Here is a 13,006-nt window from a genome sequence, read left to right as displayed (position 1 = left end):
ACAAGCCAGGGCAAGCCAGCCCCAGCACACCACCTCCATGCAGCAAGGATCTTGGTGCCACCATCTGTAGCTCATGACGCTGGAGAGCTCACTCAGGTTGGCCAGGGTATCCCAGGGCCCTGTCTCACATTCCTCATGCCATCATGGGCACATAGCGCCACTCCTGATGGGTGGGATGCTCCTTCTCATTCTTAGAAAATAGATTCCCCATGAAAGGTGCTTGGGGCTTTAAAGATAAGTAACTCTCCTGATAATCTCTCTCACACATGCACTGTTTTAGAGCATACAAAGTACTTTCATGCCCTATCATGTTGGACTCTCTGTCGTAAGAGAGCCAAAGCTCAGAGAGGGAAAGTGTCCTGCTCAGGGCCCCACAGCTTGAGTGTCATTGAGTCTGAACTTGAACCCAGCACAGGGGACTCGGAGGCATCTGCTCTTTTTGCCACCTTGCCTCTTGAGCCCAGGTGTCCACCACTCCTAAAGCTCAATTTCATCCTGGGGATTATTCCCCACCCACCTGGTTGGTGATCGTCTTCACGGTGACCTGGTCACCCTGTTCAGACTGGATCTCCCCAGAAATGAAGCCCTCCTTCTCATCCTTGACCCAGCAAGACCTCTTGATGTCATAGGGCTTGCTCATGGCTTCCATTCTCTCCTTTTCGGAAGGTGTCAGGAAGGGCATTGGGTCCACATCGTCCCCACATTCGCCTCTGGATCCACTGGGCATTGTGGCTTGGCTGAGGGAGGAGCAAGTAGGAACCACGGGTGGGAACCAGGACTTCCCTGGGTGCTGGAGGGGAAAGAGAGGATAGTTTGCCAAGACTGTTGTATGGCCTGGAGCAAATGCCTGGGAGAGACATGGGGCTGCTTCTCTCATGTCACTTTGAATGTCTTGCTGCTATTAGATCTTAGTAACCAAGAATAAGAAAGAAGCTGATAACTCCTCAGAGTTGTGTACCCCTAACCACCACAAAACACTTCTGCATCTGTGGTCCCATATGCCCCTCACACTAAGGCTATGAGGTAGGAATCAGGGAGTCCATTTTATGGAGGAGAAGACGAAGGCCAAGAGAGATTAAAGCATGCAGTTTTAACCATGAACTGGGACGAGAAAAGGATTACCACTTGGTTTTCATTTTCCCTTAAGGTCTGGGCAGAGGCCACAAGCCACTGTAGTACCAGCACTGCTGTGGCTTGTCCCCAACAGAAATCACAGCTATTCTCCTTTCATGGTAGCAGGCATCTCCAAATATGACTTACTTACCCTCGTCTCAACTTTGAAGTGATGGTCTCATGAGACCCTCGGTTAGAAATTGTTATTTAAATCTACTAACAAAAAAGTACACTTTTAATTGCTATATCACAAACTGATTTTGTAATATTTTGATACCATTGGTTTCCTTTGTGACCCTATGTAGTTTATTTTATGCATTTAAAAACTCTAATCTGAGCAGAGGTCCACAGGCTTTACCAGATGCTAAGCGAGTCCCTGGTACAGAATAATTGCCCCCGGTTCAATGGTTACCTCTCTTAAGATGAGGCCAGCCTGGGGTCAAGGCTGGACCTCTTGGTTTCCAAATGCAGACAAACCAGGAAGGAGGAGGACTGGGGACTTTCAGTAGCAAAGAGAGAAGTCGGGCATCGCAGTTTGTCTTGGGGGTGAAGAAACTTCTCGGAGGTTTGGGGAGGATGTGGTTCTGAGCCCCATTGTCAGCAGTGCTGTTCTCAAGCCAAGGGTTCAGCCTCCACCTTTAAGTAACCCAGCTGGGGATGGAGCGTCTCACGACGGTGCCCCCAGACACCTGCTACACCAAGGTATCCTCGGGGGAGCTCCAGTGTTCCCTGCCAGGGGTCCTGGTGTTTCCAAAAGAGGCTGAGCCAGGACAGGCAAACGATGGAGGCAAAGCCAGACACTTTCTCCTCTTCTCATCTTGCTGTGGGGTCCAGCTTAGAGTTCTGATTGGAGCCTGGGTTCCCCAACCCCAAAGCTGGTCCATTTTGCAGAAAATAAGAATGAGAGAAGGGGCATGGGTGGGGTGGGGGGGTAGGGGTCCTGTGCCCTCATGGGCCACTGACCTCTTTGTCCATCTGGTGATGTCTGTGGTCTCACTGGACAAAATTTTAAATTCAGGTAATGAACTATAAGATCACCAAGGAAACAAATGACATTGAAATGTAATTAACACAATATTAAACATGCATGATACAGCACTAGGTGTGCTTCCTAACGGCAGGTCTAATAACCACTTTAGTTTTGAAGCAACCGTGAGAATTAACAATCTTTTGACCTCTCTGCAACAATTGTAATATGATATGAAAATACCTGTGACTTCTGTTGCTGACAGTCACAGGTATTGCTCATACGACTGTGTTAAAAAGGGAGGAAATGATACATTTCAGTTAAGGGTAGTGAACATCATGAAGCAATTGTTTTTCCACTGGAGACCCCCCAGCCCAGGGTAGGAACCCTGTCTGATCCCTCCTGATGAGTCCCGTCTCTGGGGAGCACGGGGCTGGGAGTCCTTGGTTTCTGCTGGTAGCTTTGGACAGTATTTGTCCAGCATCCAGGGGACCAGGCTCTCACTCAGCTCTGCCACAAGTCACCGTGGGCAGCTCAGTGGCCTCGTTGTCCCCCACCCCCTTTCTGGAAGATACAACTGCGTGACATAAACTTCCTTTTGCCATTTGTTGTCCCTGATGACACCAAAGCATTGCCTTTTTGCGGTCTCATTTTTGTGGTTCTGTTTGACATAGATGGAAGTCACCAGGGACATGAGACCAAAATCCACATGAAAAGAAAATGTGAGTATCAGCAAGGTCAGATTTTAAAAAATGCATTAGGCTTGTCATTAAAACAACAACTGCTCCTGTCTCAGTGCTGGGTTCCTTTTTAATTGTCCTAGTGGGGGAGGAAGGGCCAGAAATTCTCCTTTGTTTATTCCAATTAGGCTGCTTGCTTTTTTTTTTTTTTTTTTTTTTAATGGTGGTTTTGCCATGAACTACAGGCTAAGGTATGATGGCTGTTGTCCTGGCCTGGTGGCCTGGGGCACAGACCCCTGGGACCAGGCACTGCCTGAGGGCTGTGCAGGCCACTGACACTAGGTCCCACCCCCTCTCAGTGGCCACCAGCCTCCTGCTCAATTGTGACCCCACCTTCCAGGGCCCCCTGCATCCAAACCACTCCTGCCCCCTACCCCCGCCCCCAGACAACTGCTTTTCCAGGCATCTTTGACAACCAAGACCCATTTTTCAAAATCATGAACCACAAAACAGAGAAAAAATTCAGCTTGTGGAATGCAAAAGCTAAAAGGGTCCTCAGGGGGGGAGAGATGCATTACAGAGTGTGGGAAGGGGGTGGTGGGGATTGAACCCAGCGTGACTCCAGCATCCCCTCAATCCCCTGGGGGGAGGCGGGTAGTGCAGTGAAATGAGGTTGATCTGGGTTCAAATCCTGTCTCGCTGTGGAACGAGGCAGCTCTCTCCTGCCCCGTAGATCCAGATCCCTTGGAGCATTGAATGATGTGCCCACTCTGCAGCCCCTCAAGAAATGCCCACCCCCTAGTCCCCTTTGCAAATCTCTCATCATTACATCTCTTTTCCTCTGGAGGCTTCTCCACGGCACCCCCTCCCCGTTTCCCATCTCCCCCAGCATCCTCTGTGGTACCTACCTGGGACCACACTGGAAGAGACTGGATGCCCAGCAGAGGCTGGCCATTCCCTTTTATACCTGCCCAACAGGTCTGAGCCAGCAAAACTTAAAAAAGAAAAGAACCTCCCAGGTCTCCAGTGGCTCAGCTGGCCTCACCTTCCAGGGCTTGACTGAACACTCCTGGGTCCCTTAGGGGGGATCAGTGAATGCCTTGATTCTAGGACGTTTGCTTTCCTCCCATTGCCCTTGTGGGGAAACTGATGACCTCAGCGCAGGGATGCAGGCTGTGGGCAGAAATAGAACAGCTGGCTAATGAGTTTTCCTCTTAAAGCTGTAACTGCACCATGGAGGGGGCTGATGATCAAGGAGTAAGGCCCTGGGTGGGCTCATCCGCAGCCTTGGGCATGGATGAGCCTGGATAACAATTGGTTGATGACTTTGTCCCTTTCATAAACTCAGGACAGAAATACGAACTTGGACTTCCCTCCCTTGACGATGGCTGTGGGCCCCCTCCAACCCACCATGGCACCTTGGTGTGGTGCCAGAGCCCATGGGGCACCTTGGTGTGGTGGCAGCTTTGAGTTCTAAAGCCTTACCTCTAATTCTTCCATGGTTTTCCATGCATTTTATGGCCTTGAGCAAGTCCCTGTCCTCTCTGGGCTTGTCTTTCCCACCTATAAAATGGGATGGATGGATTCTAAGAGTCCTTTGTGCCCTTCTCAAGCTTGGAGATGGCCTCTGGGTCTGGAGGGAGAAACTGCCTGGGGGACTTTCTTCCTGGCATCTGCCATTAACCCATCTCCACCCCCAGGTCCCTAATTCACTACTTTTTTAATTGATAAAAAAGTAACATAAAATTAACCATTTTAAGTGGATAACTCAGTGGCATTTAGTATATTCACAATGTCATGCAACTGCCTACCACCTCTATCTAGTTCCAAAACATTTTCATCAGCTCAAAAGGAAAACTACAACCCATTAAACAGTTTCTCCCCCAGCCCTTGGCAATCACCAATCTACTCTTTGTCTTTATAGTTTTACCTCTTCTAGGGATTTCATATGAATAGAATCATACAATATGTGACCTTTTGTGCCTGACTTCTTTCATTTAGCATGGTTTCAAAGTTCATCCACATTGTAACATGTACCAGCACTTCATTCCTTTTCATGGCCAAATGATCTTCCTTTGCATGGATGGACCATAGTTTCTTTATCCATTCCTCCATTGATGGACATTTGGGTTGTTCCCACCTTTTGACTATTGTGAATCATGCTTCTGTGAACATATATGTGCATATATTTGTTTTCAATTCTTTTGGGTATTTACCTAGGAATGGAATTCCTGGGCCATTTGGTAATTCTCTGTTTAGTTCTTTGAGGAATCCCCAAACTGTTTCCACAGCGGCTGAATCATTTCACATTCTCCCCAGCAATTCACAAGTGTTCAAATTTCTCCATATCCTCACCAGCACCTGTTATTTTCCTTTTTTTAAAAAAACTATGGGTGTCCTAGTGAGTGGGAAGTGGTATCTCATTATGGTTTTTATTTAGGTTCCCCTGATGACAGATGATGTTGAGCATCTTTTCATGTGCTTGTTGGTGATTTGCATATCTTTGGAAAAATGTCAAGTCCTTTGCCCATTTTTAAATTGGGTTGTTTGTCTTTCTGTTCTTGAGCTGTAAGAGTTCTTTATATATTTTACATACTGGGCCCTTATCAAATATGTGATTTGCAAATATTTTCTCCCATCCTGTGGGCTTTTTCAATTTCTTGCTAAGTCCTTTAATGCACAAAAGTTAATTTTTTTAAAATTTATTTTTAAAATTTTATTGAAGTATATTTGATTTACAATTTGTGTTAATTTCTGCTGTCCAGCAAAGTGACTCAGTTATACATATATATATTCTTTTTCATATTATTCTTTTCCATTTTGGTTTATCACAGGTTATTGAATATAGTTCACTGTGCTATACAATAGGACCTTGTTGTTTATCCATCCTGTATAGACAAGTTTGCATCTGTTAATCCCAAACTCCCAATCCTTCCCTCCCCATCCCCCCAAAAGTTAATTTTAATGAAGTCCAATTTATTTTTTATTTTGCCACCTGTGTTTTTGGTGTCATATGTAAGAAACCACTGCCAAATTCAAAGTCATGAAGGTTTGCCCCTGTGTTTTCTTCTAAGAGTTGTATGGTTTTAATTTTATATTTAGGTTTGATGCCTCAATTCACTCTTAAAGGAAAAAGGAACCCATCTGAGTACAGAGCTGATTTCCCTTTTTGTCTCTCTGGGTTGGGACCCGGGAAGCAACTACTTTAAACCCAAAGAATCTTTTATTTAGTACATAGTAATGTTCTGCAGGTGTTTTCTATTATCATCTGATCCCCACAGCATGGTACTGTATTCTGAAAACCGGAATCTGGCAATGAAGAATCATATTGATAAGCAGTGATGACATTGACCTTTAGCAGCACCTGCTCTGCCAGAATACTTCACGCCTGAGGATGAACCTCACTTCTCCCATGTGGGACCTCAGTTTCCCCAAAGGTAAAATCAGATTTTGACTGAGATGCCTTCAAGCATGGCTGCCCGCAATGCTGTCGAGGCACCATTCCTGCCCGCTTGTTGCTCTCCAGAGTCTAATCACCTCACGGGGTTGTTTTTCATCTCTTCAGCAGCAGGACTTTTTTTTTTTTTAAACATCTTTATTGGAGTATAATTGCTTTACAATGGTATGTTAGTTTCTGCTTTATAACAAAGTGAATCAGTTATACATATACATATGTTCCCTTATCTCTTCCCTCTTGCGTCTCCCTCCCTCCCACTCTCCCTATCCCACCCCTCTAGGTGGTCACAAAGCACCGAGCTGATCTCCCTGTGCTATGCAGCTGCTTCCCACTAGCTATCTATTTTATGTTTGGTAGTGTATATATGTCCGTGCCACTCTCTCACTGTTACAGCTTACCCTTCCCCCTCCCCACATCCTCAAGTCCATGCTCTAGTAGGTCTGTGTCTTTATTCCCGTCTTACCCCTAGGTTCTTCATGACCTTTTTTTTTGTTGTTGTTAGATTCCATATATATGTGTTAGCATACGGTATTTGTTTTTCTCTTTCTGACTTACTTCACTCTGTATGACAGACTCTAGGTTGATCCACCTCACTACAAATAACTCAATTTCGTTTCTTTTTATGGCTGAGTAATATTCCACTGTATATATGTGCCACATCTTCTTTATCCATTCATCTGTCGATGGACACTTAGGTTGCTTCCATGTCCTGGCTATTGTAAATAGAGCTGCATACGACCCAGCAATCCCACTACTGGGCATATACCCTGAGAAAACCATAATTCAGAAAGAGTCATGTACCAAAATGTTCATTGCAGCAGCAGGACTTTTAAAGGGCAGACCTTTGTGCAGAAGTCTGGTTTGTGCAGGAGAAAAGTGGAGCTTTTCTGGGTAGAGCAGGGGAGGAGGCCTCCCCACCTCCACCCTCCCTGGGGCCTTTGAGGACAGCACCCAGACAGCCAGGAGAGGCAATGGGGGGAGCCCTCCCCTGGCAGTGGTGGCCTAGAGTCCGTCCTTGGAATGCAGTGCCCACCCAAAACCCGGGGTACTTCTAGCTTCTTCCCGTGATGATCTTTTTTTTTTTTTTTTTTTTTTTTTGGCAGTACGCGGGCCTCTCACTGTTGTGGCCTCTCCCGTTGCAGAGCACAGGCTCCGGACGCGCAGGCTCAGCAGCCATGGCTCACGGGCCCAGCCGCTCCACGACATGTGGGATCTTCCCAGACCGGGGCACGAACCCGTGTCCCCTGCATCGGCAGGCAGACTCTCAACCACTGCGCCACCAGGGAAGCCCCCGTGATGATCTTGATGATCATCATCTTCTGGCTAATGAGCAGTGGGAGTGGGCAGTGAGAAAAGGGACCCGGCCCTGCCGTGATTCTGGGAAGGGATGTTCCCCAACAGGAGGTTTTCAGCCCGGGCCCCAGCAGGAAGGAGCCCACTCCAGTGGGGTCACTGCCTAGAGTGTGATGAAGAGATTGTTGACTAATTGGGGCAACCTTACGGGAAACCAATGGAGGATGGTGAGGTACCCTCCCTACCCCTAGAGAGGTGACCGCAAAGCCACCACACCCCAGATATGGCTGTAGGAAAGGCATGGCCCTTAGGAGCTGGCACAGCTGCTGCCCAACCAGACCCAGCAGCAGAGTGGGGACCTGGGGAGGCAGCGGGGGGCAGAGGGGAAGGCCAGCCTCCTGGGACATGGAACAGGGTGGTGAAGGATTGCAAATAGATCTGGAGCAAATGTAGGACCTCCAGCAACTGTCTCTTGGTTTGAGCTTCTCACGGGGGAGTTTTTAATGGTCAGCATTCCAGAAAATTCCATCTCAGTAGTGTGCTTGGGGAAAGCCCTTGAAGTAACTGTCAGGTGACTGCTACCTCCCAAGAGTAGGTGAGCGCGTGCATTGTTCTCTGTCTTTAAAAATACACTAAGAGGGACTTCCCTTGTGGCGCAGTGGTTAAGACTCCGTGCTCCCAATGTAGGGGGCCCGGGTTTGATCCCTGGTGAACTAGATCCCACATGCATGTCACAGCTAAGGGAGCCCACGTGCCACAACTAAGGAGCCCACCTGCTGCAACTAAGACCCAGTGCAACCAAATAAATACTTTTTTTTTGGCGGTACGTGGGCCTCTCACTGTTGTGGCCTTTCCCGTTGCGGAACACAGACTCCGGATGCGCAGACTCAGTGGCCATGGCTTACAGGCCTAGCTGCTCCACAGCATGTGGGATCTTCCTGGACCGGGGCACAAACCCGTGTCCCTGCATCGGCAGGTGGACTCTCAACCATTGCACCACCAGGGAAGCCCTAAGTAAATATTTTTTAAAAGATACACTAAGAATCTCATTGGACTTGGAGTCATCTAGCCCCTAAAGGTACCAGCGGGAAGTCTAGTGATGTCTTTCTATAGAAGGCAAGCTGACCTGAATCCCCTTGGGCGAAAAATTCCCTGGAGTCATGGGTTGGTGTTGGTTCAACCACAAAAACAAAGGGCTCCCTTGTCCATGAGCTCATTTTGATCCTTCCCACAACCCAGGCAGGTGCATAGGGCAGATGAGTAATGACCTACTTATAGCAGATGAGAAAACAGAGGCTCAGAGTGGTGAAGCAATTTGCCAGAAGACACACAGCAAGTCAGTGTCTGAGAAATGACTTTGTTTTTCTTCCTAGCACTTAAATCACTCTCCAAACGATGCATTATAGATCTACTGGATGATTTTGGGGGTCTTGCCTCATAGAACATAAGCGTGGTGAGGGCAGGGACTTGGTCTCTTTACCGGTGGTCAAGAACTTGGACTCAGAAACGAGATTCTCTGGGTTTGCCCCTTATGAGCTCTCTGTGCCTCAATTTTCTCATCTTGAAAATGGGGATAACAGTGGTACCTACCAAATAGGCTTGTTATGAGAATTAAATGAGCTCATACAAGTGCCTGACATCTATTAGATGGTCAATAAATATTCGCTGAATGAATGAAAGCCCGAGCTGTGTATGGGAAACAATGACACCAAGTGCAGTACTCTGTTCGGGGGGTTGTCTAGATGGAAGTTGTTCTTGTCATCTACATCCAGAAACCCCTGGACTTAGCATACACAGAGGGCTGGGCCCTGCCCCCAAGCAGCCGGCTTAGGAAATAGGCCTGATAGTCCTTATGTGTCAATCTCTCCCCCCATACCCCTTCTTTCCTTTCCCCAGTCCCTTGAGCTCTGTGCCAGGTTCCTTGCTACCCCAGCAAAAACATACAGTTAACTAGACTCATTCTCTGCCTCCAAGCAGTTTGCTCTGTTGACTCTGTGCCTCTGGTGGGGAAACACTGTGCTGAGTGCTATAGTGGGAGAAGGACTGGGGAGGGCAGACGAGATTGGGAGATAAAGGCGGAAGAGTAGCGCCATGTTGGATCCTTCTGCTCTTTTACAGCCTGAGGACCACACCCCCAACCCTGGCAGTGCCCCCTGGAGGGCCCCCCAGTGCCAGGGCCAGGGCCCAGAACCTCGGATGGAACAGAGTTCGCACTCAAGGTAAGTCAAAGTAAATCGGACCCCCGTTCAGATCCGCAGTCAGGAAGCCAAAGCTGTAGATTCCCTGCCGTGTGCCAGGCCCTGGACAGGAGCCAGCTGCTCCTGGGACAGCGCACCGCCTTCCTATGAAGCAAAGCGCCAGCTCTGGAAGGTCCACAGGGCGGGCTTTCCCAGCCTACAAGTGCCACTGCTGTTGGACATTCAGTGGTCACCCCCTCCACACATTTACTGTACACTCCTAAGGGCCTCCTACTTATGAAGCTGGTCTGTCCATCCATGATGGTGGGGGTTTGTGGGTGGGTGTGGTCTTCTCTCCTTGTTTAAAAAGAGAAGTGTGGGCTTCCTTGGTGGCGCAGTGGGTGAGAGTCCGCCTGCCGGTGCAGGAGACACGGGTTTGTGCCCCGGTCCGGGAGGATCCAACATGCCGCGGAGCGGCTAGGCCCGTGAGCCATGGCCACTGAGCCTGCGTGTCCGGAGCCTGTGCTCTGCAATGGCAGAGGCCACAACACTGAGAGGCTTGCGTACCGCAAAAAAAATAAACAAATAAATAAAAAGAGAAGTGTGCCCTTGTCCAATTGGATACAAAGTGTCGGCTTCTAGAACATTCTTAGAATGCAGAGACCTCCCAAGTGGAAAGAGTTCCATGACTTTGAGTCTCAGTTTTGACCTTGCGTAAGTCTTTTGACCTCCATGAGCCTCCCAGTTCTTCACTATTAAATGGGAAAAATAGTAATAACAATAGGACTTCCCTGGTGGCGCAGTGGTTAAGAATCCGCCTGCCAATGCAGGGGACATGGGTTCAAGCCCTGACCTGGAGAGATCCCACATGCCACAGAGCAACTAAGCCCGTGCATCACAGCTACTGAGCCTGTTCTCTAGAGCCCGCGAGCCACAACTACTGAAGCCCACATGCCTAGAGCCCATGCTCTGCAACAAGAAAAGCCACCACAGTGAGAAGCCCATGCACTGCAATGAAGGGTAGCCCCACTCGCAGCAACTAGAGAAAGCCAGTATGCAGCTACGAAGACCCAACGCAGCCAAAAAATAAATAAAAAAATTTAAAAATTAATAAAAATAATATAAAATAATTATAATAATAATTATTTTAAAATATAATAATAATAACAACTACTGACTTCACAGAACTGATGAAATGATCAAATGGATTGTGGACTCGAAAATGCTTTTTTAAAATTTGTAACTAATCATCGTTAATGAATTATATTGAGCATCTTTTCACATACTTATCTTCCACCTACGTATCTTCTTTGGTGAGGTGTCTGGTCAGATCTTTTGCTCATTTTTTTTTTATCATCAGGTAGTTTGTTTTCTTATTGAATTTTGAGAGCTCTTTATATATTCTAGACACAAGGCCATTGTTGGATATGTGCTATGAAATTATTTTCTCCTGTGGCTCGTCTTTAAATTGTTTTTAAGTGGTGATACGCTGCCTACATGTTAAGGATCTCCCCACGTGACTCAGAATGGAGACCCCAAGAAATTCCCCCTCCATCCACCTCTGCTTATCTCTGGGCAGCTTCCCTGCAGCATGTTGGGCTCCTCTGAGCAAGGACAGGTGTTGGAGCCGTGAGCTCTGAGAACTTGGCTCAGGGCTGGGGCTGGGAGGGTGGGGTGAGGACAGAGTTGGAATATATTTATCACGCCTGGTAATCCTCAGCCGGTTTCTGCAGGTGTCGGCAGAGTCTTCGGCAGCCCAATCCCCACCCCCTCATGGGAGCATCTCATTGCCACCTCTCTGATCGTCCCAGCTCCACATTCCACACAGTTTGGATGTGTAGGCTGGACGCATGCCTTTAGGATATCCAGGTTCTGGAACCCTCTGATCTGAGGAAGGGCAGCTGAGTCAAGCCTGAGGCTTCTGGCCCCAACTTCCCACCTTGGGCCTGGAGCAGCCCCTCACCAGGCACTGCCCACCCAGGCTCCCGTCTCAGCTCCTCAGGGGAACCTCTTTAGAAGCCCAAATACCGTTATTCTGTCCTCTCCTCCTCCTTTTTTTCTCTTCTCTCTCTTCTTCCCTCCTTCAGGCATCTCTGAGTTAGCTTTGCATAGAAGGGAGCAGAAGGGGAAATTCTGCAGGAGATTGCTATTGGGATGGTCAAACAAACTGTGAGGATGAAAAGTTGGAAACAACCTAAATGTCCATCCATAGGGGATTAGTTCATAATCTAACTAATTATGAACTATAAATAAAGTGAAATAAAAGCACAATGGATATTTTTTAAACTGATGATGTAAATTCATATTTATTGGCATGGAACAAGGCTCACAGCAGACTGTTGGGTTTTTTGTTTTGTTTTGTTTTTTAAGAAGGGTTATAGAACAGCTTGAGCCCTTTTTTGCAAAATGGCACCTGTGTAAACAGAGGCACCAAGAGCTTATCTGAAAGGATCCTCAGCCAGGTGGTCAGACCCATTAGCTCTGGGCGGCAGAATTTCAGGTGATTTTTGTTAAATTGTCTTTAAACTTATCAGTGTTGCCTAAAGTTTTTCTCAATGAGAAGGACTGTTTTTAGCATCTGAAATTATTTTTTAGCATCAAAAAGGTAAAAAATGGGGCTTCCCTGGTGGCACAGTGGTTGAGAGTCCGCCTGCTGATGCAGGGGACATGGGTTCGTGCCCCGGTCCGGGAAGATCCCGCATGCCGCGGAGCGGCTGGGCCCGTGAGCCATGGCCGCTGGGCCTGTGCGTCCGGAGCCTGTGCTCCGCAATAGGAGAGGACACAGTGGTGAGAGGCCTGCGTACCGCAAAAAAAAAAGGTAACAAATGCCTGTCAGAGATATCTCAAGATCTTCCTTCGGTTTTTTGCCCCAGGGTGGTGGTTGGAGGGTACTTCCTGGCAGCTCCTGGAGCTGCATTCCCAGCTGCTGTTTGATTCCTTGGAGGAAGGGGAGGGGGATCAGTGCCCTCCCGGGAGGGTTGCAGGATGAAACCTTGGCAGGTGCAGGAAAGTTCACAGTGTGCTCCTTGAAGGCCAAACATGGACACGGAGCCTGGGCCCAGAAATAGCCCATCGCCCCAGAGACCCTTGGAATTCTGCAGGGTCATCTCAGGAAGGGGAGAGCCCGAGCAGGCCACTGCTGGAAACTTCCTTGCAGACTCTGAAATGGAAGATGAGGGCTAAGACAGGCTCCTCTAACACAAGCTGAACCTGGGCAAGTTCTCCAAAGTCAGCCCAGCTTGACAAGTCTCTGATTCCAAGCCAGCTGGAGATCTCCTAATTAATCGTGAATCCTGTGGAATCCCAGAAATATGGTGGT

General features: G+C 48.0%; 1 protein-coding gene across 1 annotated transcript in view; it reads right to left on the bottom strand.

Moving 5' to 3' along the window:
• Nucleotides 1–673, bottom strand: part of LOC132477082 (myosin-16) — a 57,109-nt gene extending 56,436 nt beyond the window's left edge. The window contains exon 1 of the mRNA XM_060079379.1: nucleotides 518–673. Coding sequence (XP_059935362.1) covers nucleotides 518–649 — 132 coding nt within the window. The 5' untranslated portion in view covers nucleotides 650–673. The remainder of the gene's footprint in view (nucleotides 1–517) is intronic.
• Between the last annotated feature and the right edge of the window lie 12,333 nt (nucleotides 674–13,006).

The sequence above is a fragment of the Mesoplodon densirostris genome, chromosome 16, assembly GCF_025265405.1.
Source record: "Mesoplodon densirostris isolate mMesDen1 chromosome 16, mMesDen1 primary haplotype, whole genome shotgun sequence".
Taxonomy (NCBI): Eukaryota; Metazoa; Chordata; class Mammalia; order Artiodactyla; family Ziphiidae; genus Mesoplodon; species Mesoplodon densirostris.
Note: the sequence above shows the minus strand (reverse complement) of the source record. Positions and strands in the feature narration are given on the sequence as shown.